This window comes from Carettochelys insculpta, chromosome 10, assembly GCF_033958435.1.
Source record: "Carettochelys insculpta isolate YL-2023 chromosome 10, ASM3395843v1, whole genome shotgun sequence".
NCBI classification, from domain to species: domain Eukaryota; kingdom Metazoa; phylum Chordata; order Testudines; family Carettochelyidae; genus Carettochelys; species Carettochelys insculpta.
The window spans coordinates 6,155,302-6,182,468 of NC_134146.1; the positions used below are offsets into that span (position 1 = coordinate 6,155,302).

Below are 27,167 nucleotides of genomic sequence, written 5' to 3' on the forward strand. Positions count from 1 at the left end.
AGGAAATGCAGAGCGTCCATACACACAAGCTCTCCCTGTCGAAATAAGGGGTCAGCAAAGCCCCAAGCTGCTCCCTTAAAGGGCCCCTCCCAGACACACTTGGCCTGCACAGCACGAGATCCACAGACCCGACAACTGGTTGCAGACCCTGCGCACTCAGCATGGACCCCCAGCTGCAGCAGCAGCAGCAGCCTCCAGAAGCCCTGAGCTAAGGGCTGCTGCACGTGGTGACCATAGAGCCCTGCAGGGGCTGGATGGAGCATCTCTCAACCCCTCAGCTGATGGCCGCCATGGAGGACCCCACTATTTTGAAATAGCGGGATGTGGATCATCTACACACACCCTACTTCGACGTTGAACGTCAAAGTAGGGCGCTATTCCCATCTTCAGATGGGAATAGCGATTTCGACGTCTTGTCGCTTAACGTCGATTTCAAAGTTGAAATAGCACACGGCATGTGTAGACATGACGCGTGCTATTTCGACTTTGTGCCGGCTACTTCGAAGTAGCTGGCTAGTGTAGATGCACCCTTGATGTATACTACCGATGATGGGCCATTTCCACCCGACTGAATAGACCTTGTCAGCTCTAGCCCTTCCCTTTACTGAGACCTCCCCCTTTAAACCCTCCTCTGAACTCCTCCCACTCATGGATCTGATGAAGTAGGTCTTTGCCCATGAACGCTTATGCTCCAAGATATCTGTTAGTCTGTAAGGTGCCACAGGACTTCTTGTTTTTCCTTTCCAGGCTGCCATCTCCCCTGCCTGGGCCACAGGTGTAGCCCCCCGCAGCTCGGTGTGCTCTGACGAGTGGACAGGCTTGTTTTGTTGTGTGTGTGAATTGGCAGGACCTGTGGTGGAAGGAGCAGCAGGATTGTCGCCAGGTGTGGGAAACTGCCCATCTTGGGGGAAGTTTTCACTTTCCATTGCTGCCCCGCTTGCTTCCCTGACCTTCATTCGCAATTGCCCTTACCCCCAGACCAGTGCTCCAATAGGTTCTTGGAGGGCTGGTCTTGTCTCCAGAGAAAGCAGGGCAAGCAGAAGGCCCGGGATCAGCACGTCCCCCTCAGTGTGGTGTGTGAGGGACCCCTGTAAGGCCAGGAGGGACCATTGTTACTGAGCACCCATTCATACTTCTGCTAGGGCACAACCACTAGAGCTGGCTGGGAAAATGGTGGCTGCCATGCAGGGAGAGAGAAGTGGCATATCACCCCTGCTCAGGAGTCCCTCCATGAGGGGTCCTCAGATGATGTCCCCCACCTCCTTGTCACCTACATCCCCCATCAGCAGCAAGGTGAATACTGATTTGGTTGCTAGTGGGGAGGATCCTGGTGTAGCTGGTGGGGATTTCTGCTTCACCTTTTGAGAAGACCAAGGCTGTGGGTCTGACCCCAGTCATCCAGGGGAAGGATGATCTTCTGCCAGTAGTCCTCGATCTAGGTGGTAAACCCTCCAGATTGCCCCCTCCTTTCCTCTTTTCCCTTCCCCCTGCTGAGAAACAGTGACTACAGTGTCCCTGCTTTTATTCCTGGAGTGCCCCTAAACTCATCCACCTGCCCAGCCCCACTGATGGCACTTGGCTCACCGCCACCAAGTCTGCTGAAGCAATGGCCAGTGCCAGATGCCTGGGCCCTGAGCCATTTGGTGCAACCCCATTGATGCAGGGCGGCTGCTCTTTCTTTTGGTTGGGGCCCTACTATTGACATCCTGTGTCCTGATACCATGACTGCAGATCTCCACATGGAGAGAAGTCCTACGTGATGGGCTCCAGCATTTTGAATTCGCCACCAAAAAGCTGAGGTGGACAAGAGACATGGGAGCAAGGAGAGATGGGCTTTCAGTCATGGTCAACAGCCTCCTGCCCTACCTGGAACCATCTGTCCCCCCTGTAAGAGACCTTGTGGTTCAAGGATAGGCCTTATCAGCCGCCTGAAGAGCCACACCTCCCATGGAAGATGATCACGCTTGACAATGAGTGATGGCCATCAGACTGCAGGTGCTCAATCTGGTATGGTGTAACCCATGTATCTAATAGGGAGAAGTCTCTGTGATAGCCCCACGGGCAAGGGTAGGATTAAGTTGTCTGGATCATTGTTGCTGGGCAGATTTAGCACTTCACACCCAGAACCTTCTGGAATTGGGTGTGGCAGTTTGGGGTCTGCTCCAATAGGTTCTGCCTGTGTTGCTGGGGTCAGACTCCATGAGGACAAGCAGTAAGGCCAGCTGCTTTTAAGAACATAAGAATGGCCATACTGGGTCAGACCAAAGGTCTATCTAGCCCAGTATCCCGTCTGCCGACAGTGGCCAACGCCAGGTGTCCCAGAGGGACTGAACCAAACAGGTAACGATCTCTGAGGGCCATGTGCTCTGTGTGAGCTGGAAAAAGCTGAGCTCAAGATCATACAATAGGCTGGTGTCCCTCAGCCTGAAGCACTGTGCAACATGTCAGTGATGTTGTTAACTCTGTAACAGGGAACATGGGCAGTGCTGATCATAGCAAGGGGAAACAGGGAGGGAAAAATAACATCTGCTTTAATTTCATGCTTTAACTATTGTTTTGATTTTACCCAGATGGTTTTAGTTAACTTTATCAGCTGGTGTGATTCATCAACTTGTCTTTACATGTAATAATGGAGAAAGGGTCATTTCTATTTTGTTATTTTCAGTTTTTGTATTTCCATGTAACAGGGTTTCTTTAAATTTGTGTACTTGTGACTTAAGTGGGGCAGGTCTACACTAGACCTTAAAGTCAATCATAGATACTCTACGCAATTCCAGTTACAACAATTGAGAAGTTGGAATCAACACATCTACGATTGACTTATCTGGCTGCCCTCACTGTGGGAGGTTGACTCCTCATGAGAATGAGGAGCATGGGGTCAACTGTCAAACTTGATAGTTTTATTTTGAGTCCCCAGTAGGCATGCAAGATCAATCCCCGGAAGATTGACCCCGACCAGTTTGATCTCTCGGGTAGTGTCGATGAACCCTGAGTGACTGGTGAATCTGTTCACTGGCTGTCTAGCAGTGATCCACAGTAGAGGAAAAGTTTCATGGATTCTGACTGAAGATTCCAACAAGCAAATAGATTTGGTGATCAAAGACACTAACTGTGACTTAGGTGGACTAAACCGAAGCTTCTGGAATCTCTCCTTTTCTTCTTACTGTGTTTTGTGTGCTCTGAATTGTTCACATTGTACTTGTTTTTCCTCTTTACTTCAGATTATTATAACTGAAGACAATATCTGTGAGTTATAAAAGTTATTTTTGAATTTTTTCAAATTGTTTCCCTGTGATCTAGTCACTGTTCCTGTCTCCTAATGTGTTCTGTAACCTGTTCTAATTTTCCTTCATTTTGTTTACCAATTCAGTAAAAATACTGCTTGCTACTTCTCTGTCCTGGGCACTTACTTTTCCTGTTCTGACAGGCACGAGTCTAGGTCTCAGTTTAACTGGAACCTGGCTTTTATTAATGGTTGTGGTTGGAGAGGAATGCAGTGGACCCTGTATCATCTTTTCAGTTTGCCTAGGTCACCTTTTTCCATTTCTGTCTCCATTCTTCTGAAGCCTGTTGTTGACCACCAGTATATTGTAATGGGATGGCAGGTGTCTGATTTGTAGGTTTCTTACAGGTGTGTCCTGTGTTTACCGCTGTTCTTGTGCTTGCTGTCTCTGGATTGCTTGCTGCCCTGTTAGGCAAGCAGGAGCATTCCAGGGCTCTATTATTTTCCTTGATGCTTTTAACTCTCTTTGTTTCTGTTACTTGAGAGGCTAGCAGCATGACATGCAGCTTAAGCCATCTTTCTGCCAGAGGTCTTAGTGGCAGAGTTCTAGATTTTTGCTTTTATTTCTATTCCTTGGAACTTCAGTTTCTATCTCCTAGCTTTACAAATCCCAGTCCATATTTCCCCACTCCATTTATTAAAATTCAAGTGGACGCCCTTTACTGGCAATTTGAGAGGTCTGTGCTTCATAACGCTCCATGGGGATTTGAAGGGAGGGGATAAGGAGGTTCCCTAACATCACTTTCTGTCATCTTCAATTGTGATTCCAACAGAGGCACAGCTTGCTTGCTTAGCAGATCAGTGGTCGGGATCAGCCAGTGGTTTCAGGCCCTCATCCCCCTGCAGACGGTCGAAGCTTGGATCACCAAATTCGGTATGCGTCTTCCTCTTATCATAACTTAAGGCTCAGAAAAGGTTTGGATGTGCCAGGAAATGGGAGGTGCTCAGAATGGGATTGCTTATCATTGAACCATACAGAAAAGAGAGACTCACCAGGCAGGTGAAGGAGCTGGCTGGGGGCAACCCTCTACCCTACCCAGGACTGCCTCAGCCCTGAGCCACAAGGAAAAGTGCAGCATTTGCTGAATTCCTCACTCTGACTAATGAGCTCAGGGAACAGGTGAACCTGGACCTGCCCCAGCTGGGCCGGTCATACACTCCTTCCTGGGTTGTGCCCACTGGAGCTGGAGCACCTCTGGAGAGGCACCTCTCACCTGGCCCCAAGCTGCTGTCGTGTGAGATTGCTGAGATAGTCTTGTCTCCCTAGGGTAACCTGCATCCTGACCCCCTCATACCCACCTGAAAGCAATGATTTGAATAAACTAAACCAAAAAGTAACCAAGTTAAGGACTCGAGCAATGCTGGGTAATCTAATATAGGCAATTGAAAAGATTATTTTCCTCTGTAAGTATATCACAAAGAGGTCTGATCCCTGCCCCTTGAGCTGAAGTCACACCCGCAGAACCAGAACTTGTACAGCAGCATTTCCATGGATGGCCTACCCTTCTCATGGTATGAACTGCCATCCGCGAAACCAGCCTCCTTTTTTCTCAAGTCAAAATGCTTCATCTCCTGACAGTGCTTTTCCAACTAATTTCAGTTCAGTTTTTGGCACTGGACATTCATGTTTTTCTTTTCTCCTTCCATGAGGAGGCTTGTGTGGTGATGTCATTGCTCATTTGTTATTCTCATAAGCAACTCTGCTAGTTTATGTCAGGGTCCGATGGGACTTTCTGATACTTGAAACGCCCTTCTCCTGAAGTTTTCTTGATGACTTCAGGGAAGAGTGAGGGGTCTGTTTTACCATAAGGGCTGTGCCAGAAGTTTAAGCAAAAGCTGCAATGGCCCACACAGCAGCTAAGCTTTCTCTTTCACACATCCCAAACTGTACATGTATGCCACCCATATTGACCTTCTCTGTCAGTTTCCTGCATTAAATCTGCCGCAAGTCATTGTTGGGACATTCCCAATTTAATCATAAACTTAGTGTCAACAGTACGCCCTTGGGAATCTGGATGCTCTGCAGGTTGTGTTGACAAAACAGCCATTGTGTTAACAAACCCTCTAGTATAGACATAGCCTCTGGGTACAGCTATTTCTGTTAAATGATGCTTCTTTCCTGACACTCCTTCTCCAGTAAAGGATGCAGCTGTAATGATCTCAGACACATATTGAGTAAGCTCACAACTTTTATTTGTAATGTTTCCAGCAGCCCCACTATCCAGTATGGCATCTTTAGGACCGTTGTCCCCCAGAATGACAGTTATTCTAGGTCTCTGTCATAGATCATAGGGCTGGAAGGGACCTCAGAAGGTCATCTAGTCCAGCCCCCTGCTTCAAGCAGGATCAACCCCCGCCAAGTCATCCCAGCCAGGACCTTGTCCAGCCGGGACTTAAAAACCTCAAGGGGTAGAGAATCCACCACCTCTCTAGGCAATGCATTCCAATGCTTCACCACCCTCCTGGTGAAGTAGTTTTTCCTAATATCTAACCTACACCTCTCCTTCTTCAACTTCAGACCATTACTCCTTGTTCTGCAGTCTGACACCACTGAGAACAGTTTCTCACCCTCCTCTTTAGAGCTCCCCTTCAGGAAGTTGAGGGCTGCTATTAAATCACCTCTAAGTCTTCTCTTCCATAAACTAAACAATCTCAAATCCTTCAGCCTATCCTCTTAGGTCTTGTGCTCCAGCCCCTTAATAATTTTTGTTGCCCTCCGCTGAACCTGCTCCAGCAAATCCACATCCTTTTTATACTGGGGGGCCCAAAACTGGACACAATAGTCAAGATGTGGCCTTACCAGTGCTCAATAGAGGGGAATAACTACTTCTCTAGATCTGCTCAAAATGCTCCTCCTAATGCACTCTGGTATGTCGTTAGCCTTCTTGGCTACAAGGGCACACTGTTTACTCACTGTTTATCCCTAGGTCCCTTTCCATCGTACTGCTGCTGAGCCAGTTAGTTCCCAGCCTGTAACAATGCATGGGATTCTTCCACCCAGGTGCAGGACTCGACACTTCTCCTTGTTGAACTGCATCAGATTTCTTTTGGTCCAGTCCTGCAATTTATCCAGGTCATTCTGGATTCTCTCTCTACCCTCCAACGTATCTACCTCTCCCCCTCGTTTTGTGTCATCTGCAGACTTGCTCAGGGTGCAATCCAGTCCCTCATCCAAGTCATTAATAAAGATGTTGAATAACACTGGCCCCAGAATCAAGCCTTGCGACACTCTGCTTGAAACCGACCGCCATCCAGATTTTGAGCCATTTACCACTACCCGTTGGGCCTGACCCTCAAGCCAGCTTTCTATCCCTCTTATAGTCCAAGGATCCAATCCATATTTCCTCAACTTATGGACAAGAATGTTGTGGGAGACCGTATCAAAACTCTTGCTGAAGTCAAGGTATATCACAGCCACTGACTCCCCCATGACCACAAAGTTTGTTACCTCATGAAAGAATGCCTGCCTGTAAAGGGTTAAACCCAAAGGTAGTGGGTTCTCTGTTGGCAAGCAGCCGGGTGAACCAGCGGGCCAGAGGAGAAAGTCACAGAGATGATTTAAATCTGAACGAAGCTTGGAGGATTTCAGTAAACATCCAGGCCTCAAGGAAATCTGGGCATACAGATATGTAAGTAGAAAGGAACTGTTTAGTTAGATGTGATTAGATTATTGTTTATTTTGTGTTTGGTGTGGGACTTCTCAGGCTGGCTGATGTACCACCCGGTACACTAACTTTTAAACTGAATCCCAGGGAATTAATTCTCTGTGATTTAATCTACCTTCGTGTTGCATATTGTTTTTAGGTGCTCTGTTACATGTAGAAGCCAAGTATGCTTTATCACATACATCTTTTGTTTTGTTAATAAATTACCTTTTTGTAATGCAGTTATTTGATTCCTGCTGATTGTGAGTGGGGAGTGAAGGCTGACTTCTGCTACTGCTTCCACCAGTCGCATTAGTCTCCATTTTGTACCATCTGAGGTAGGGGACTTAGGGAAGGAGGCAGGGAGGGGATGAGAGAGGGCCTGGGGTAGAGTGGTCAATGTCCCAGCCCACCACTAGGTTAGGGGTGTCACAGGGAGGAGTCATGAGGGCAAGTCATGTGACCAGTGCCCCCTCCCTAGTATGTCCTTCCTGCCCAGTTGCCCCTGCCCATTTCCTCAGGGTTGCTGTGGTTTTCTGTCACCAACTGTAAGAATCACTCGCAATCAAGTTGTTAGATTACAAATTAACTCTCTCGTTCCTACCACTAGATTTATCTAATTTGCCTTCGTCTTTTCTCTTTCCAGCACTCTCTTTTCCAAGTCCCTGTTTTGTTTTCCTGTTTCTTCTGATGGAATTGGCACCATCTGGGCCTGCCTCATTTGAACTCTCTTGTAATGGTTCAAGCTTGGTACACATTTCCCCCTCACATGCAGCCACCTTCCTTTCAACCTGCCGCAGTAGCCACGCTATGGACATTTGCATTCAACTGACATTAGGCTTGTACAGCTCCACATATTTCTCAAACGTGTATTCTCTGGTATCAAATGTTACACCAGGTTTCACTGCACCCGCTATCCAAGGGCATGTCCCAAATGCAATATTTTCCTTTTCTAACAGAGACGAACTATCTTTTTAGCTCACTGGGGTCCTTTCTCAGTCCCTTTACTCTTCTTCTTAAACAGCGTTATAAACATAGTTACAGTAACACCACGTGGTATCTTTCATCACATACTCACTGATACTTATGGTAACTAGTTCTCCATGTGGTATGTCCCCACACATTTTTTTTCCTTCATTAATTCCACAATGAGGAGTCATCCTTCCTCAGTTAAAGAAGGACTTCCCCCTCATGGCAAGATCCAGTCTCAAAATCTGACACTCCTGAATACCACCCCTACCCCCAGAATTCTCTATAGCAGGAGCCTCTCTCCAGAAATGGGGACCAGGCAGATACCAGATGCAGTGCTGGTATATAATATCCTACAGGACTCCTTATTGCTTATAGAACGAACCTCATGCACTCCACATTCATATCCCAAATTGTACTATACTAAGGTCTTCGGTCAGCGGTCCAGCTGGTCAGAGGCTCAGTCCCATGAAAAGGTGCGGGGAGTCTGCAAATACCACCCCATAGCCACACCGGGCTTTGGATTACCGAAAAAGTCCATGTTGCAAAAGTGTGTGGCCTCCATTTATAACCCATTTTGTGACATTGTGAGTCTTTTCTCCCTGTGGTCTGGGCCTTCACCCGCCTTCACACCAAAGAGACAGTCCTACATTGGCCACTGTGATCCAAGGCATGCCATTTCCTCCAGTTCCAATACAATTTCTTGCAGTCCCACCTGGTGTTTTCATAGCTGCTCATTTTTCCTATCTTCCGGAGACAAAACAAAGTTGTTTTTGTACAAATAGCTCTTGACTGCTTGAAATCTTGTCCTCATCTTGGTTGACAACACTCAACGCACACACTCATGTCCAAACACACTTCAGCCACACTAGTCCCCATGGCCTATAGCATTTGACATGGTTGTTTGGATTATATAGTACAAATGCCAGCAGCAAGAGCTACTGGAACTTTCCTCTGAGTGTAATTCTGGGTATGGAAAGGTAAAACTTTCCGTGAAACTTCTACGTCCTCCACGTACAGATTCTCCACTCCGGTGCAGGACATTCCTCAGTTCCTGAAGTGGTGTAACTGGATGTCTCACAGGTTCACCAAATGATACTAGTATATATCAAGGGGGTGAAAGAGTCAACAAAATTCAAGTGACCCAAGCAGTGTTGATCAACCAAATGTTAATCAGTGCCCACCAGAAGAGGCTGGGTCTCTTGAATTTATTATGCCAATGTAATTTTAGGCAGAGGTGCAGGAATGGCATCCCTGGGCTATTGCCTCTCTGTTTTAACCTAGAGATTACTATGGCACAGGCAGTAGGTATGACACTGCCTTATCTTGTCCCTAAACAATCGCCATATGTAAAGGCGTTTCCTCTTCATTCTAACATAGAGAAGATCTCCTCCCTCTTTGCTCTGCTTGTCACTGGTTTCCCCTTCTGAGAGGACACTTGACTCCACCTCCTGCTCAGCTACTCTGGGACCTTCCTGTTCTATCTGCAGACAGCTGCTACTTCACTGTGGGTGTCCTCTTCTAGCTCTCCTGCAGTTCCTGAGGCTCAGTCTCTGACTCCACTCCTGAAGGCGCTGTGTCAGCTTCAGCCTGAGGTAACTCTCTCACCCTGCTTCTAGTTATTAGCCCCACAGGTTGCTCTCTGTCAGCTCCACCATGCCAATGCAGATGGGAACCAACGCTCAGTCCTCCTCTAAGGTGACCCTGTCTCGATGTCAATCTGTGTCGTACCTCTTCACTTGCTCTTCCTCACAGGGAACTTGTGGTAGGAGACATTTCTGCAGCCAGGGCCGTCCTGAGGCATACGCAACTGCACAGGCCCCACTAATTTGGAACCAGCACTGCTGAAATGGGATGTGTAAGAAGCAGGTAAGAACAGAGTTGGTCAAGCTGAAGGTGTTGGCATGGCACATTCTGAAGGAGGGTACTGGTGGGTTGGTGTCTCTCTCTCTGGGAATGGTTGGGTGGGGAAACTCTCTCCCTGCCACCAGGATGAGGTGAAGAGGGCCAGGCAGCTCCAGCTTTGATGATAGTGTTCCCTGTATGCTGAGCGCTTGGGTGGCCACCCAGGAGAGAGTCAGGTTCCCAGCTGATTAGCAGAGCGCCCATTGTCAGCAGCCCATGTTTGTATTGGTGGTGCACATTCTCGTGTGCCTTGGTGCACATAACAATGTATTCTGCCCATGGAAGGAGGAAATCAGAGGGATGCCTCTTCCCCATGGGAAGTAACAGGGAGGTGCTTTTTTTCTCCCCCAGTCCTGCTAAGTGGAGCTCACCTGCCCCTGCCTCCCAGTGCCGCCATAGCCCCACAGATGGCCCTACTGCCAGGAAATGGGGAGCTAGGAGATGGCTGGCTGCCCACTGAGAAAGTGAGTGACTCCCTTTCATGGCAGCCAGCTTGAGTGCCTCCAGCCATCTGCTCCACCTGACTCACTGGCTCTCAGCTGCCTGAAAGCAGATCAGAGAGCAGCACGTATGGCAATGGATGAGGGAGTCAGGGACTCCACCTGCCCTGCTCTGAGTGCCACCCCTTGGAGAGCAGCCACCCTCCTGCCTCCTACGGGGGATGCAGGAGGGCACCAGTTTTATTGTACTGTGTACAGCAGCATAACTCCTTAGTCCTTAGCTTACACTATTTACCCCTTCTCCCTCTGTGTCTAATGCATCACAAACCCTTTCCAACTCCAGACCACCCGGAGATCTAAAACTGGCAACTGCTCATTCTTGCTCCATTTTCTCCCCTGCTTTCTGTACCTGATACTGTCTCTGTTATAACTTTGTCTCTAACTCATGCGTCTTTTAGAAAGTAACTAACCATGCTTCTGGCAATACATGTCGCTGATTTGTTAACTCATGAATGGCTTTTCCTTTTTCCACTACAGTGTGCTGGGCTTTCTTGAGTAACTAATTTCTCACTCAGCTTTATCCCCAAAGCCCCACGGCCTGTGAACAGAAAGTCGACTGTGATTCCTTTTCCCAGTTGAGACTCTTTTCTTCTGTTCTGCTTCCAGATCAAAGAAACTGTCTCACAAAATTTCATCTCCCTATCTCTTAGTCCTAGTAACTTTCTCAGTGTTTCTGAATGTGTTTTCTGGCAAAGTTTTCCAAACTCATACTGAGAACAAGACTCACAGATGCTATTGTTGCCTTTTTCCATTCATCTGAACACTTAAAGTTCTTGCATAAATTATAAAATAAAAAACTTAACTTAACCCACTGGTTGGCCTAAGTTATAAAAATACAGAAAGTTTCTGTTCAAAGAAACGCAAAGAAAATAAGACCCCGGACCAATTTTCATGTCAAGCAAGTCCCTAGGAAAAAACAGAGGGATGGGGCAAGTTCCGCTCTCTTCCCTCGATGGCTACTGTGTTCTTAGACGATGGAGAGGTCTCTTTCCCCTGTCAGGGCCTAGCAAACTATTGGTGTACGCTGAGGCAGACAACTCAGGTGTTCACTGGGAGAACTAATGGGACTGAACTGCTGTGGCCTTTCTGGCAATTTAACAACAGCTTAGATCAAGGACTCCTGGTGCTATGGATTCCTCTGTTATTGGACCTCATGCTGCTGTTGAACTGGTTAAGCTCAAAAGACCCTTCACAGAGGTGTATCACTTTAAACAGTCCTACAAGATGAAATAAAGCTCTGGAAAAAGAAAATAAGTCAAACACAAGTCAAGCTCAAAAAATAAATGGCACTCCAGAAAAGGAGGTGCTGGGACCACTGGCAAGAAGCAGTTACAGGAAATCACATTTCTTATGCTCTACTCAGCTAGACACACACAGCTTTTTCTTCTTTTGCTTCCTATAATTTAAACTGTTTAATTTTTGCCTCAGGTGAGTAACCTAGGTGTCTAAAACTGCCTTGAACATTCTCCTGTCATACACTCTGAGCCTCCTGGTTGGCTTGCCAGTCTGTTCTTGATTTTTAGGAGGTTCAATACTATTATTGAAGAGAATGTTGATTCTAGGCCAACCAGTTAATCTGATCAGAAGGCAATAAGGTTCTTGTCCCAGAATCAGTCTACACACAGTTTGCACTGGGACCTTCAGGATATATAAAGACTTTTATTGAGACAATTAGAATGGTAATGGAATAGTAATCAAGTGGTCAAATAATCACTTACGAAGGCAATAATATATTGTTTTAGAGAGAAGTGTGGTATTATATACCATAAAGCTTTTAATTAACATACTTACACCCTTCCTTGATAAACTGATGGTTAGAGACAAAGGGTCAGCCTTATCTTTGGCATGCCAAGAGAGTTCAGGTCCAGGTACCTCAGCTCTTCAGTGGGTGGTGCAGAGCTTGGGAGAAATTAAAATGCTACCAGCTATAAAAGACTAAAGAAGTTAAGTAAAATTCTACAATTAACTGACTTAACACTTACCGTTACGAATGTATAGACTCATAGATAAAAGAAAAAAAATTAAAAGTTAAAAAACCTTGAAGCTTCCTTGGCATGGTGGGCTGCCCCTTCTTACTGAGTTTGAGTACCTGAGCCCTCCTTTCCACTCCAAACTTAGTTTCCTCACCCACAAAATGTCTGGGTGCACTTACTCTTCAGGCTGGCATGTTTGTCCCTCTTGGTGATCTATATGTACATACTAATAACACTGGCTCAGTCTCACATCCGTTATTTCTGTCCCAGCTGACATTTCAGTTCTTTCTTTGTGGTGTACCACTGAAGTTTAAAACAGGGTGTGAACTTAGATAGTTACCCTATATCATCAAATTTCAACAAATCCTTTATTTACTGACAGATATCCACGAATTCCAGACCTCAAATAAATTTGGGGGACAACTAAATAGAAAAAGAAGCACGGCAGTAGAGGTCATAGAGCCAAAATGAGGGAGCTGGAAGGGGACAGTGAGCAGAGAGCACTGGATGGCACACGCTGCTCCCTGAAGATATGGAGGGAGCCATTGGACACTGCCCAAAGGAACACTGCTTGGGTGAAGGGAGCAAGGAACGAAAGTAGGCCCCACAGTTGCAGTCCCCCTCCTCAGCCAGCCTCCAGTGACAGGGAGAAGGTGAACCGTGCCAAGTCTAGGCCCATGTTCACCACTCCATGGAGGATAGGAGAGTGGTGGAAAGCAGGTACATTGGCCTCAGACTAAACAACTCCCTGTTTCCCCTGGTAAATGAACAGAGACTACAATCATGTGGTGGAAACTCAGGGCTGGGGCAGAGGCTAGGGGTGCAAAAGCTTTGGCTGTGGTTGAGCTCTGAGATGGGGTTTGGGATGACAGGTTTGGGGTGTCACTGGGGGGTGCTGGCTGTGGGCTTTGGGGTGGGACCAGGGATGAGGGCTTTGCGATGCAGGAGGGGGCTCAGGGCTGAGGAGACATCCCCAGCAGCTCCAAGGCTTGAGGGGAGGCATCTCCACTACAGCTCTGAGCCCTGGTGTGGGGCTTATTGGGAACCTGCAGAGCCATACAGCTTAAGGGGAATTTAAATCATGACCCATTTCTCCCTTTCCCACAGCCCAAAGTCTGTTACTGATGTCCTGCAACAAGATGTGTTATTTCAAACGTGTTCATGGCGCTATCGAATCCCAGCCCTGCTCTACATACAGCAGCACAGCACCATCCTGGCATTTGCCGAGGAGCGGGAAGGTGGGAGGGATGAAACGGCCAAGGTGATAGTAATGCGCAGAGGCACGTATGATGGGGACAAGTGCAGAGTTGAGGTAATGTGTGTTTCAGTAAAGCTACTTTGCTTGGTTCGGTTTTTACTTGGGAGGCTTTCAACTGGGTACAGGGCTGGGACGGGACCAGAGAGATGAGTTGCAGCAGGCTTGCTGGGGCAGCCCCACTGTGCTTCCAAAGCCAGCTAAAGAGAAACAGGGGAAGAGGGTCTGCTGGCAGGATCCAGAGATCAAAGACAGAAAGTGGAAGGCTGGCAGGTAAACCTAATGGGAGGTGGTGACAAAGGAGGCAGGGTAAATAAGAGCTTTTCATTCTGGCAAAACAGATGGCTAGTTTTAGAAATTGATGCAAATCTCTATGGTCCCCAAGAATGTTTGGATTGGTTCATGTATTAAGCTCATCAAGGTGAACTGGTAACTTGGAGTACGTCTACACTCGGGAATAAAGTTGAATTTAGGCCTGGTCTACACTGGGAGATTAAGTCGACTTTAAGGCACCATGGTCAATTTTATAAACTATCTTGTCTACAACCCAAGCATGCAATAAATTGATCTTAAGGAGCTGTTACACCAACTTCTGTACTGCTGACTTCCCCTCAGAGTAACTTGAGAAGTTGAATTTGCAATGTCGATTATACCAGTGAAGTAGTAACAGTAATAGCTGTGTTAGTCTGTATACTATCAAAACAAAAGAGCAGTCCAGTAGCACTTTAAAGTAACAAAATAATTTATTAGGTGGTGAGCTTTCAAGGGATAGACCCACTTCTTCAGACCATAGCCATACCAGAACAGTAATATTGAGTCTGTTCTGGTATGGCTATGGTCTGAAGAAGTGGGTCTATCCCATGAAACCTCACCACTTCATAAATTATTTTGTTAAACCAGGGGAGATTAACCATGATTAAAATCAATTTTATTAGCCTCCATAACTGTCCCACAATGCCCCGCAATGCACGCTTTCTTGTCATCACTCCACCCTGGCTGCTCTACAGGTCGGCCAGAAGCAGGTGATAGCAAATGCTTGGGAATTTTGATTAGACTTTTTTTCCTCTCTGGCTAGTGTGGTGAGCAGACATGTATATCACATCTCTGTAGCACACCTAGCACAGCTTCTAGCCATGAATTTCCAGTGTTGTAAATGGGGCCCAGCATGGAGCCATCAGGTGATCTTGGAACTCATTTCAGTGTGGGACAAAAAAGACATTGTGAGCCACCTGAAATGCAGCAAAAGGAATGCTGATATTTTTGAAAAATATTGGAAGGCATGATCAAGAAAGGGTGCAGCAGGAACACTTAACAGTTACATGTGAAGATGAAGGAGCTGAGGCAGAATTACCATAAATGCAAGACAGCCATCTTCTCAGAAATGCCAATACTACGAGGAACTTGACACTATTCTGGCAAGAGACACAATCTCTTCCCCCCAGAAGGTGACTAGACTCCTCCAATCAGAGTTCCTCGAAAGGATGAGGAAATGCATCCTGATGTGGAAGATTTGAATGACAGCGGAGTACAGCCGAGTGCAGAAGCAGATCCTGAAAGCCAGGAGCTTTCTCTCAACTTGGTCCCCATCTTCTTAACTCAGGATGCAGCTTTGGGGCAAACCTGGATCCTGGATAGAGCACTTCTGGAGAGTATGCTTCTTTTCTACTGTATGGTGTAATTGTGGGGTGGGGGGTCTATGCCTCTTTCCCTTAGGACATCTTGTTAATATTTCTGGGGACCAAGCACTGATCCTGTTTGCATGCAAAGCTGAAGGTCTTAGACAGGCACTTTTGGATTCTCCTCATAAGATTTTTGGGAAGACTTGACTTGGTCCTTCTTCCATGGTCAGACACCTTACCGCGCCAAGGCACCAGTAAGTGATCTGGAAGCATGGCTCCACAGAGCATTCTTGCAAATTTACCAACATGGTACCAGGACAGAACAAGCAATCTTTCCTTATCTCTTTTTGTTCATTTGAGGAAGCTAATGTCTCGTTTGGCCACTTACAATGCATGGGAAGTTTTACAAGTCACTAATGATTTTTTCTCTGTGACCTACCTGCTGCAGAGTCAAACTCATGTATCTACTGCAGTGGCTGTGTTAAAATCCGCTGCTTCATTGCCCCATAAAATCAGTGCCCACCAGAAGGCTAACCTTTGACTAACCATGGCCTCATTATCCATTTTTTGTCTAGACCCACTACTCTTCCATTTGTGCCCCCCAAAAATAAAAATGTTATTTTTTGGAAACGGAGCTTCATTTGTTCGTTAACATGCTGTGGTGTTGTGTGTGTGGTGATGACTGTCTTGCAGTTGATGGGGTTTTCATAAAGGGCAAGAAAACAGCATGGCTGGGGAAGGAAGCCAGTTAGCATCCTAAATACTCATGCACAAACTTGGTTTTCAAGGCATCCCTGATTTTCAATGCCTCCTTCTGGGCTTTCCTGCTTTCCCAAGGAGTTGGTTGCTGAAAATTTCTTGCCAGGATCTCTGCCTCAGCCCCCAGCTTAGGCATGAAACTTTTCTCCCCTTGACTCGCAAATATTATGAAGAATACAGCAGGCTTCAATGGCAAGGGCAGTTTTTTCTTCAATGCATTCTAAGTGGGTCAAAAAAGCACCTGAACTTGGCTTTTGAATGGCCAAAGGCATGTTCCACTGCCATTTGCCAGCTGCTGAGACTGTAGCTAAAGAGCTCCTTTCTGGAGTCCAGGGCACCTGTGTAGGGCTTCATGAGCCAAGAGAACCATGGGTAAGCAAGGTCACCCAAAATCACTATGGGCATATCCGCACCCTCAATGTTAATTTTCCGGTCTCTGAAGAAAGCTACACTCTGGAGTGTTGTAAACAGACCAGAATTCTTAGAGTTTCATACGTCGTGCACCCCTTCCCAACCACCCCACGCTGATGTCAGTGAAATGACCTTTGTGATACACCAAACCCTGCAACACCATAGAGAACTACCCATTGCGATTAATGTATTCTGAGGCCTGGTGGTCTGGTGCCAGGATGGGGATGTGCAATCCATCTATGGCCCCACCACAGTTAGGGAACCCTAGGGCAGCAAATCAGTTCACTATCTCCTGCACATTCCCCAGAGGCACTGTCTTCTCTGGGAGAAGCATGTTGATTGCCTTGGCTACCTGTATGACAGCAGCTCCCACCATAGATTGGCCACTCCAAATTGATTTTCCACTGACCAGTAGCTCTTCTGGCATTGCAAACTTCCAAAGAGCAATTGCGACACTCTTCCTGACTGCCATAGCAAGTCTCATTCTGGTATTGCTGTGCTTCAGGGCGAGAGACAGCACTACACAAATTTCCTTGAAATTACGGCTGCAGACGTATTGAAGCCACTGCTGGTCATCCCCTGCCTGCAAAACTATGTGATCCCACCAGTCTGCGCTGGTTTTGTAGCTCCAGAACCATCGCTCAACACTGTACATTGACTTTAGTGCTGCCAGAAACTGAAGTTCTTCTCTCCAGAGATTCATGTCCCTCAATGTCCCCAAAAACAATGAGCTCATACTGAGTGGGCATTAGGTTTACAAGATACTTCATCGTTGTGTGGAAACTGAGCACAAAACACTACAGCAAACTTTGAAATGTATCAGATCCATCTTAATGCTTGAAATGGCAGCTGGCAATCAAGAAGAAAAACGGCACAAAAATGCCTTCATTTTTCTAGTCGGAAAGGAGGAGGTGCAGGAAATGCATTCTGGGAGGATGTCATCAGAAACTCAGAATCACTTGTGGTGACATTTTTCCCATAAGACACTGACACAAACTCCCAAAATGCAACAGGACTGCGGGAAATGTGAGATAGGTGCCCAGAATGCACTGCTTCCACAGTCAGACTCAGTCCTTGTTGGGGACACACTAAATCGACTTTCTGAGCTGCGCAGGACAATAGACCTCAACTTTATAAAATCTAGTGTTAAGTGTGGACATCCTTATTAAAGTCAATTTTTAACACTAGATTTTATAAAGTTAAAGTTGAGTGTCCACACCTTCTCACAAACTCCACTTAGTGTGTCCCCATTAAGCTTGACTGTGGCAGCAGTGCTTTGTGGGCACCTCTTCCACAGTTCCTGCAGTCCTGTTGCATTTTGGGTTTCTGTTCCAGTGTCTTGTGTGGGGAAAAAAAAATCACCACAAGTGGTTTTAGGTGTGTGATGTCATCATCCCAGAGTGCATTTCTCTCATTTCCCACTTTCCATGAAAAAACAGCGAAAGGAATTTTTGTGCCTCTTTTACCTTGCCTGCCACATGCCATTACAAAGGACAACATGGATCCACAGAGGCTTCAATCTTTTGCAGTGTTTCCTTTTGTCTTCCCACAATGTGCTTCAGTATCTTCTAAATCAGTGTTTCCCAAATTAATTTGACCACGGAACACTTTTGGGCTTGGAATATATTGACGGAACGCATATATGATGATGGGGGGTGGATTTCGTGCTGAAAAATTGCTACACGTAATACTCAAAAGTTGATTTAAAAGAGTTAGTTTTTCTTCGAGTGATTGCTCATGTCCATTCCAAGTTGGATGTGTGCAAGCACACACCCAGTCTCTGGAAGCTTTTTGCCCTAGCCAGTACCCATAGGGTCGGTGTGATGCCCTGGAATGGCACCAATATATGCATTGCCCAACACCCCTCCCACCTCCCTGCTCAGTTCCTTCTTGCCGTGTTGGAGCTCTTGCTTTCTCTGCTCAAATCTTTAGCTAGTAGCTTATGTCCTCAGCGCCCATGGCATTGGTGCTGACTCTGATGGCCCCGCTGTGGTCATCTGCTTCTGAATTGGCATCAGAATCCCACCCCTTCTATTCAAGCTCCAGACAGAGCAGGAGCTTGAAAAGGTGGCACCATAGTCATTGCTCAGACAATAGAGGTTGGCTGCTGGCTTCACAGGTGCTGTCAGCAGTGGCCCTTCTGGACCCTGTGGGCATTTCACCAGGTGCAGGGCCAGGATGTTGAAGTGCCTTTAACAGTGCTGGGGGCCCTGCGGATCCCACGCTTGGCACCGTCGGCATCACTGGGCACCCCACCACTGGAACAAAGACAGGAAGCAACGATCATCGTGGAGCCACCTGCTTCTACCTCGTCAGCATCAACCTTGGCACTGGCCTCGTTGCAGGGGGACTGGACCCCTTCGGTGCCAGCGCCATCTGTAATTGTACCTCCGGTGTGAATAAGTCAGGTACCAGCCCAGGCACCGGCACCGATTCAAGTGCATGGAGTGGTAACAGTGCCGTCTATGCTTCCTGTGGCGGGGTTTTGGGGCCAGCCAGTGCTTTTGCCAGCTCGGCCTACAGTGCCCCCCAGATTGCCCATAATTTCCATGGGAGCCCTAGCTCCTGAACAGGTCACTACTGCCCTTTCCCTCCAAATGGAGGCACAGGGGCTATCATCGTCTTCCTCCCCGGATGAGGTGGTGGCAGGCTCGTAGGCCTCATCTGTTGTGGAGGATGGCAGGCTTTTTCAACAGTTCCTTAGGAGAGTGGCCTAAACCTTGAGGGCACAAGCGGAGGAGGTCTGGGATGAAATGGACCCTGTCATGGACATCTTGTCCTCCATGGGCCCTCCCGTGGTGGCTCTGCCCGTAATCAAAACAATTGCCATTACGGCTAAAACGGTCTGGCAGACTGCTGCTTCCGCCCTTCCTACGGCCAATAGGAATGAGAAACCATACTTTGTCCCATCCCAGGGCAATGAACATTTGTTCATACACACCCCCACTGGACTCCTTGGTAATGGACACCGCTAAGCATAGAGAGCTTAGCTCTGTTACTACTTCACTGGTAATTTATGAAGTTCTATTCAATGGGATGGTTGCAATTAAGAATACCTGGTTAGTAGGAATGCCTATAATACAGTCAGTGCCCTGTCTAGGTTCTCTGAAATGGTGCCACCTGAAGCCAAGCAGAATTTCACAGTCATGGTGGAGGAAAACAAATTGATTTCAAGGGCGGCCCTGCAGACAGCATTGGATGCTGTGGATGCTGCCATGAGTGTTATGGCGTCCAGAGTGCCAATGCGCTGTGGGGGCTTGGTTGCAGGTTTCTGGCTTGCCTCATGAGGTCCAGCAGACAATCCAGGACCTCCCCTTTGGTGACCCTACCCTATTTTCAGATAAGACAGACAAAAGACTGCATAGTCTGAAAGACTCGAGGGCCACCTTCCACTTCTTGGGTCTGCATACTCCTGCCAACCAACACAGGCATTTTAACCTCCGTCCTCAGCAAAGACAGTTTCCGCAGCCACTAAGGGATGGCAGTAGAATGCGGAACAGGACGGGCAGGCACCAGTCAGGCCAACAACCTCAGGGTCACCAGAAGGGCCTACAGGACCCAAGCCACAGTTTTGATGACACGGCTGGGAGAACTGAATTGATCTCACCCACTCCAGCATGCCCACTGTTTTTGTTCCGTCTGTCCCCTTTTTACCATATAAGGTGCAGGATCACCACAGACCCGTGAGTCCAGCATACTGTAAAGAGGGGATACATCAGTTCTCTTCATACCCCTCTTCCCACCCCCCTTCCCTGCCCCTCTTCAGGGACCCCTCTCACAGGATTCTGTTGCAGCAGGAATTACAATCCCTTCTGGGTTCTGGGGCCTTAGAAGAAGTTTCGTTTAGGGGACAGGGGGTTTTATTCCCAGCATTTCCTAAATCCAAAACCAAAGAGAAGCCTGAGACCCATCCTGGACTTAAGAGATCTTAATGAGTTTGTGAAAAAGATAAAATTTCATATGATATCCCTGGGTCTCATACCTCAGTGTTGTAGGAGGGGGATTGGTTCATGGCTCTTGACTTACAGGACACATATTTCAATCTACCTTCCTCACAGGAAGTTTCTCAGGTTCATGGCTGAGGAGAACCATTATCAGTTCAAAGTCCTGCCTTTTGGTCTGTCTGTGGCCCCAAGTGTCTTCACCAAATGTGTGGCACTAGTAGCAGCGCACCTACGAAGGCAAGGGGTGCAGGTGTTCCCATACCTGGATGACTGGCTAGTCCAGGGAGCAGGTGATTCAGCATGTACAGTTGATCCATCAAACCTCTGTAAGCCTCGGTCTCTTGATCAACGAGGCAAAGTCAGTATTGGTCCCACCTCAGTCAACAGAGTTTGTAGGGGCATGACTGGACACCAGAGCCGTGTCTACACGTGCACGCTACTTCGAAGTAGCGGCACTAACTTCGAAATAGTGCCCGTCACGGCTACACGTGGCGAGCGCTATTTTGAAGTTGAAATCGACGTTAGGTGGCAAGATGTCGAAGCCGCTAACCCCATGAAGGGATGGGAATAGCGCCCTACTTCGACGTTCAACGTTGAAGTAGGGCACGTGTAGACGATCCGCGTCCCGCAACATCGAAATAGTGGGGTCCGCCATGGCAGCCATCAGCTGAGGGGTTGAGAGACGCTCTCTCTCCAGCCTCTGCGGTGCTCTATGGTCACTGTGTGCAGCAGCCCTTAGCCCAGGGCTTCTGGCTGCTGCTGCTGCAGCTGGGGATCCATGCTGCATGCACAGGGTCTGCAACCAGTTGTCGGCTCTGTGGATCTTGTGTTGTATAGTGCAACTGTGTCTGGGAGGGGCCCTTTAAGGGAGCGACGTGCTGTTGAGTCTGCCCTGTGACCCTGTCTGCAGCTGTTCCTGGCACCCTTATTTCGATGTGTGCTACTTTGGCATGTAGATGTTCCCTCGCAGTGCCTATTTCGATGTGCTGCTGCCCAACGTCGAAGTTGAACGTCGACGTTGCCAGCCCTGGAGGATGTGTAGACATTATTCATCGAAATAGACTATTTCGATGTCGCTACATCTATGGTCACCGTGTGCAGCAGCCCTTAGCCCAGGGCTTCTGGCTGCTGCTGCTGCAGCTGGGGATCCATGCTGCATGCACAGGGTCTGCAACCAGTTGTCATAAGCTATTTCGATGTAGCGTGCACGTGTAGACGTAGCCCAGGTGTGCAGGGGTGTTCCTGCCAGACAACAGGTTCAGGTCTATGGGGGCCGTCATCCGAGACATCCTGGCAGTTCCCATCACGACAGACAAGTGCTGCCTGTGTTTACTGGGTCACATGGCAGTGTGCACCTTCATGGTACAGCATTCCAGGTTAAGGATGCACCCTCTACCTATGGTTCTCCTGGGTGTATTGCCCTGTAAGAGACTGTTTAGACTTGATGGTTATGATGCTGACATGGATTTGGTCAAACCTACACTGGTGGTTGTACGAGGGGGTTGCCCTCACAGGAGTCCCCTTTGCCCCTCAGCAGCCCTCACTTTCCCTAGTAATGGATGCTTTGGACCTGGGGTGGGCAACACACCTGGGTCAGCTACAAACACAGGCTCTTTGGAGTGTGTCAGACCTTTGGCTCCACATAAACATGAGGGAGCTCAGGGCCATCACACTAGCATGTGTGACTTTCTAGGCCAATTTGGCAGGACATTGCTTGTCAGTCAGTACAGCAACATCTCAGAGTATGCGAAATCAGAGTAGGAACCCCGCTCTTATGCATCTGACCCTGCCCCACCCCTCGGCCTGGTTTAAACCACCTGCAAACAGCTCGGGTTCAAGCTGCTCCTGCCACCCCGCATGGCTCCAGTGTGCCCCCCCGCCAGCTCATTAGCTGCCCGGCCACTCCCCCACTGTGAGGCTCCAGTGCAACCCCCACTGCCAGCTCACCACCCAGGCACAGCGCTGGTTCCGGCTCAGCTCCTCACCCACCCCTCCCACAGCCCAGCTCCACCCTTCACGTCCCGGCACTCCTAACCCACCCCAGTCTTAGCCCCCCCACCCGCATTCCACAGCCCCAACCCACCACCAGGCTTAACCCTCCCCAACGACCACCCCCAGCCCAGGACTTACCTTCTCTGCTTCCCTGGATGCAGAATGTGTTCTACTGTGGAAAAAGCTGAACCCCAACTTGCGCGAAATCCGGGTTTACGCGAGGGCGCGTGGAAGGGAACCCTTACATACTCTGAGACCTTACTATACAGACAACACAGCAGCAATGGACTATATCAACACACAGGGGGCTGCACACTCCTCTCCCGTGTTATGAGGCCAGGATGCTCTGGGATTTCTGCAAACAGCACAACATCATGCTGTAGGACCTTATCTGCCAGGTATGCACAATTCGCGGGCAAACCAACTCAGCAGGTCCTTTACAGATCACAAGTTGTCTCTCCACCCAGAAGTCATTCATTCTGTTTTCCAGAAGTGGGGATATTCCCAGGTGAACCTGTTTACCTCCCACCTCAGTGTGAAATGCGGGAAGTTTTGCTCCTACCACAATTAGAGCCCAGGGTCCAGGGCAGACGCCTTCAGTGTCTTGTGGTTGGGCAGGATGATGTACGCGTTCCCTCCGATCCCGCTAATTCACAGGGTCCTCCTCAAGATTCTCTCTTAAGGGGCGTTGATCACCTTGGTGGTACCAGCATGGGCCCGTCAGCGCTGGTACTCGACAAGGGAGTGAGGACTTGTGAGATTTGTATCACAGGTCTGCTTCTGACTTGCTGTGTCACTTCAGGTGAGTCACCAAGCCGAGGTTTTCCATAGGGGTGACTAAAGCCAAGTATCTGATTCCATATTCAGGCAACACAGTGACTTCAGTGCGCTTCCTGAGTGTTTCGTACCTGTGAAAATCAGTCTTCTGGTTTAGCTCTCCGAGTAACACAGTTAATCAGTGGCAGCACTGGGACATAAGCCATCGGCTTCCAGTTCCTTGCTCCAATCACCAGATTTGTTTCTTGTGCCTCTCATTTCTGGTTTGTATGTTTAACACAAATATCCGTCCTCTGTAATACTGATTTATTTGAATTCTTTGTTTTGTTCCCTCATCCCCTTTGCACTCCCAAATGGCAGTGGGACCTCATGAAGAAAATTGTCGAAGCTCAGCTGCAAGGCTACCGCTCCATGAGCCCATGTCCTGTGTATGATGAAGTAGATAAAAAAGTCATCCTATTCTTCATAGCTGTTAAGGGAAACATCTCTGAAGGACAGCAGATCAAAGAGAGGAAAAACAGGGCACGTCTCTGCCAGGTCACCAGCAATGACTGTGGACGCTCCTGGAGCGGTGTGAAGACTCTTACTGAAGAAGCATCCCAGGAATGGGTCACCTTTGCAGTGGGACCAGGCCACGGTTTACAGTTAAATAATGAGACTCGGAGTCTAGTGATTCCAGCAAATGCCTATTGGCTACTTGATGATAAGAATGACCCCTCCCAGCACCCCTTCTGCTTTGTTAGTGATGACCATGGGCAGACCTGCACATGGGGGAAATATTTGGCCAAGGAGGTTGCTGGGGAATGCCAGGTGGCTGAATTGAGCAGTGGAAAAAAGAGAATGCTGTATTGCAATGCTAGAAGCCAAGGGCCATACAGAATCCAGGCAGTGAGTGACAATGATGGGAAGAATTTTGACAGTAGTCAAGAGATTAAGGAGCTGGTAGAACCTACAAAAGAAAATGGCTGTCAGGGGAGTATTATTGTCTTTCCAAGGGCTTCTAATATGATGTCAGATCAGGACAAGTGTATGCTCTATTCTCATCCCACAGGTAAGAAATGCCGGAGATGTTTAGGACTGTACCTCAACAAGGATCCCTCAAAGCCAGAAAAATGGTCAAAACCTGTTGTCATCTACAAGGGCTACTGTGCTTATTCAGATCTGCAACACATGGGGGTAGGCCCTGATAGCTCACCCCTGTTTGGCTGCCTTTTTGAGTTTGGCTGCCTATCACAATATGAGAAGATTATCTTCTGTATGTTCACTTTGAAACAAGTCTTTCCATGTGAGTGTTAAGCCTCAGAGGACAGGCTCTCAGTGTCCCTCTGAGAACTACCTTACCTGATACATCAGAGCCACATCTCACCTGACAGCAAATGGTTTCATAGCCTGCCTTTGTCCTGGCTGAAAGGTCATATTGAATGGATTGTTTTTCTTTGGCATAGCTTCTCCTCCACCTCTTCCCACCTTGCTCCCTTTTTCAGCACCAAATAACAAAAATGAATATTTGCACCTGAAAACCATTTTGCCCCAATCCCTCCCTTGTCCTGTCTCTGCTGAAATCCCTCTCTGGGCCATCAGCACTTTTGGTTCTAAAAATTGCACCTTTGTGCTGTCTCACCTCCTGCGGTGCAATTCTTCTTTCTCAGACTATGCACTATGCCACCCTCTGCTGTCAACGATGGCTTCTTAATCACTTCTAGCTCATAGAGTCATAGAACCTTAGTACTGGAAGGGACCTCAAGAGGTCATCTAGTCCAGTCCCCTGCAGTCATGGCAGGACCAAGTACCATCTAGCCCATCCCTGACAGGCATTTGTCTAACCTGCTCTGAAAAATCTCTAGCGATGGGAATTCCATGTGCTCAGCCACCCTGAGAGTTAAGAAGTTTTTCCTAATGCCCAAACTGCTCTTGCAGTTTAAGCCCATCGCTCCTCATTGTATCTTCAGAGGTTAAGGAGAACAATTTTTTTCACTCCCCCTTCTAATGATCTTTTACGTATTTGGAAACGGTTATGATGTCTTCTCTGTCCTCTTCTCTGTTCAAGACCACGCAAAGCCAGTTTCTGAAATGTGGCACGCAGAACTTGGCACAAGGCTCCAACTGAGGCAGAGTAGCGTAGACATATTACTTCTCATGTCTTCCTTACAACATTCCTGGATCCAGTTCAGGATTGCTCACCTACAATTCTAGACCTTCCATAGATTCACTCCAGCCTAGCTAATATCTACGAACTGCTTGCATAGGCTCCTGCAAATGTAGCCACCTCTCCTAGGTGGCTCATTCTCTGGCACTTCCCTGGCAGCTTCATTTCTCACTGCCAAGCAAGGCTCAGTCCCTCCCTCTCTCGTAATCACACACTGTCCAACCTGATTCCTTTCAGACTTGGGGGATCTTTCTTCAATAGCTGACATGCATGCAGAAGGCCAAGTCTTGAGGGATGGGCGGGGAAATTTTGCCTGCATCAGAACTACAGTGTGAGGCCCCCTAAGTACAGTCAGTAATGGGAACTTCACATTTACTTTGTAGGGAAGGGAGATGTGCGAATATCCTGTTAACACAAGAAGTGGGCCGTGACCCATTGGAATTGCAGTGTTTTCTGAGGATTCTAAAGGATACAGGCTGGAGACAGCTCTTTGGTCTCTGGAAAGCCCAGGTGGCGAGAGAGCCTCCTCGCAAAGCATCCTCTGCGTCCGTGGCACTGTAAAAGTGGAGCAGTGTGCCAATGGAGATAATGGGTCCCTGCCCCAATTGTCTCAGTAGCACAACGTGTAATACACACGCACAGTTGTGAGCCTGTCTTGCCAGAAAGGTGTGTGGAGTCGATGGATCTTTGGGAGTTTTTTGAAGAAGTCAGCCTGGCCTCAGGAGAAGCCTAGGTTTGGAAGGCTCAGAGGGACAGATGGGTTAGTCCAGGGATCAGTAACCCCCAGCATGGGTGCCAAGAGTGGCACGTGAGCCAATTTTCATCAGCACGTGAGATGGGAACTCAGCCCCGCCTCTCCTTCCCCATGCAGCTAGGAGCTTGCTCAAAGCCATGCTGCTTGTGGGTTAACAAAAGACCAACTAGTGCTACCAACCGCCACCTAAACTTTGTAAGTAGAGCTATTTGTGGCTTTAAGAGGTATCACTGGCACTCGGACCATACATACAAAAGGACAAATTTCAGCACTCCGCCTCAGAAAGATTGCTGACCCCTTGTGTAGCTGATAGAGCTAGTCTGCTTGCTTGCCTATATAGCTTTTCCAGTGAGTTTTTTTTAAATTTTCTTTTGGACTTGATTTGTTTAAGTATTAGACGTTCATAAACATACAATAGTATATTTAGTAGCCAGTATGGTTAGCATATGTTTTGGCTGTAACGCAAGGGACCTACAGGCCACATCCTGTATGTTGAGCTAAGGCTAAGTTAGCGTACATATCTTTGGGACCTTTCACTTAAGTAAGGGTGATGAGTTAAACCATAAGGGTCATATGTGGTTACCACATTTCACACAGATAAAGAATGGTGATGTGCAGGTGGTGGGTGGGGTTGGTCCCCTAAGTTTATAGACTCTTCAGATGTAGCAGGTACACCACTTAGAAACATGTAGGATAGAAGTAAGAGATGTGAGACTGAGACCATGTCATTCATATGTGTGCATATGTCATCAGTCAGGGGTGCAAAATTGGAGGGTTCTAAGTTTGCACATAGAAACAGGACTCAAGTGTTCCCATCACGCCCAGTAGCTCCAAAGATTCTGAGCTTCTCGGTTTCTTTGTTTTAGTTCTTTGTTCATTATCATTTTCTTTATTACTCTATTAGTCTGTTGGTTTTTAATTTTGTTTACATATGTTAGTTAAGTCAAGCTCTCTTAGCTTTAGGCTGGCAGAGCTCCTGTATGTTCGGCTTCTCATCAGCTCTGCACATCGCACTCATGAGCTGAGGGACGTGAACCTGGACTCTTGGCCTGTCAGAGGCAAGGGTGGTCCTTTGTTCCTTTCTACCAAGACAGAGTGTGCGTATATTAATCAAAAGCTTTATAGTATATGATTTCACATGTGTCTCTAGAACAGTATGATTCCCTTTGTAACTGATTATTTTGCCCTTTGATGACTTGTTTGATTATTGTTCCATTTATCTCAATAAAGTCTGTA

General features: G+C 47.7%; 1 protein-coding gene across 4 annotated transcripts; it reads left to right on the forward strand.

The window, feature by feature from the left end:
* The first annotated feature begins 2,237 nt into the window (after positions 1 to 2,237).
* LOC142018551 (sialidase-2-like) lies at positions 2,238 to 27,167 on the forward strand. Of its 4 annotated transcripts, XM_075004454.1 has the most exons (5): positions 2,238 to 2,340; positions 4,057 to 4,157; positions 9,652 to 9,765; positions 13,382 to 13,586; positions 23,392 to 27,167. In XM_075004454.1, the coding sequence occupies exons 3-5, from the start codon at positions 9,746 to 9,748 to the stop codon at positions 24,325 to 24,327; spliced, it is 1,161 nt and encodes a 386-aa protein (XP_074860555.1). In that variant the 5' UTR covers positions 2,238 to 2,340; positions 4,057 to 4,157; positions 9,652 to 9,745; the 3' UTR covers positions 24,328 to 27,167. The 4 variants fall into 4 exon arrangements, with proteins under 4 accessions (XP_074860555.1, XP_074860559.1, XP_074860558.1 ...); XM_075004458.1 differs by lacking the exons at positions 2,238 to 2,340; positions 4,057 to 4,157 and adding an exon at positions 6,124 to 7,265; XM_075004457.1 differs by lacking the exons at positions 2,238 to 2,340; positions 4,057 to 4,157 and adding an exon at positions 9,115 to 9,491.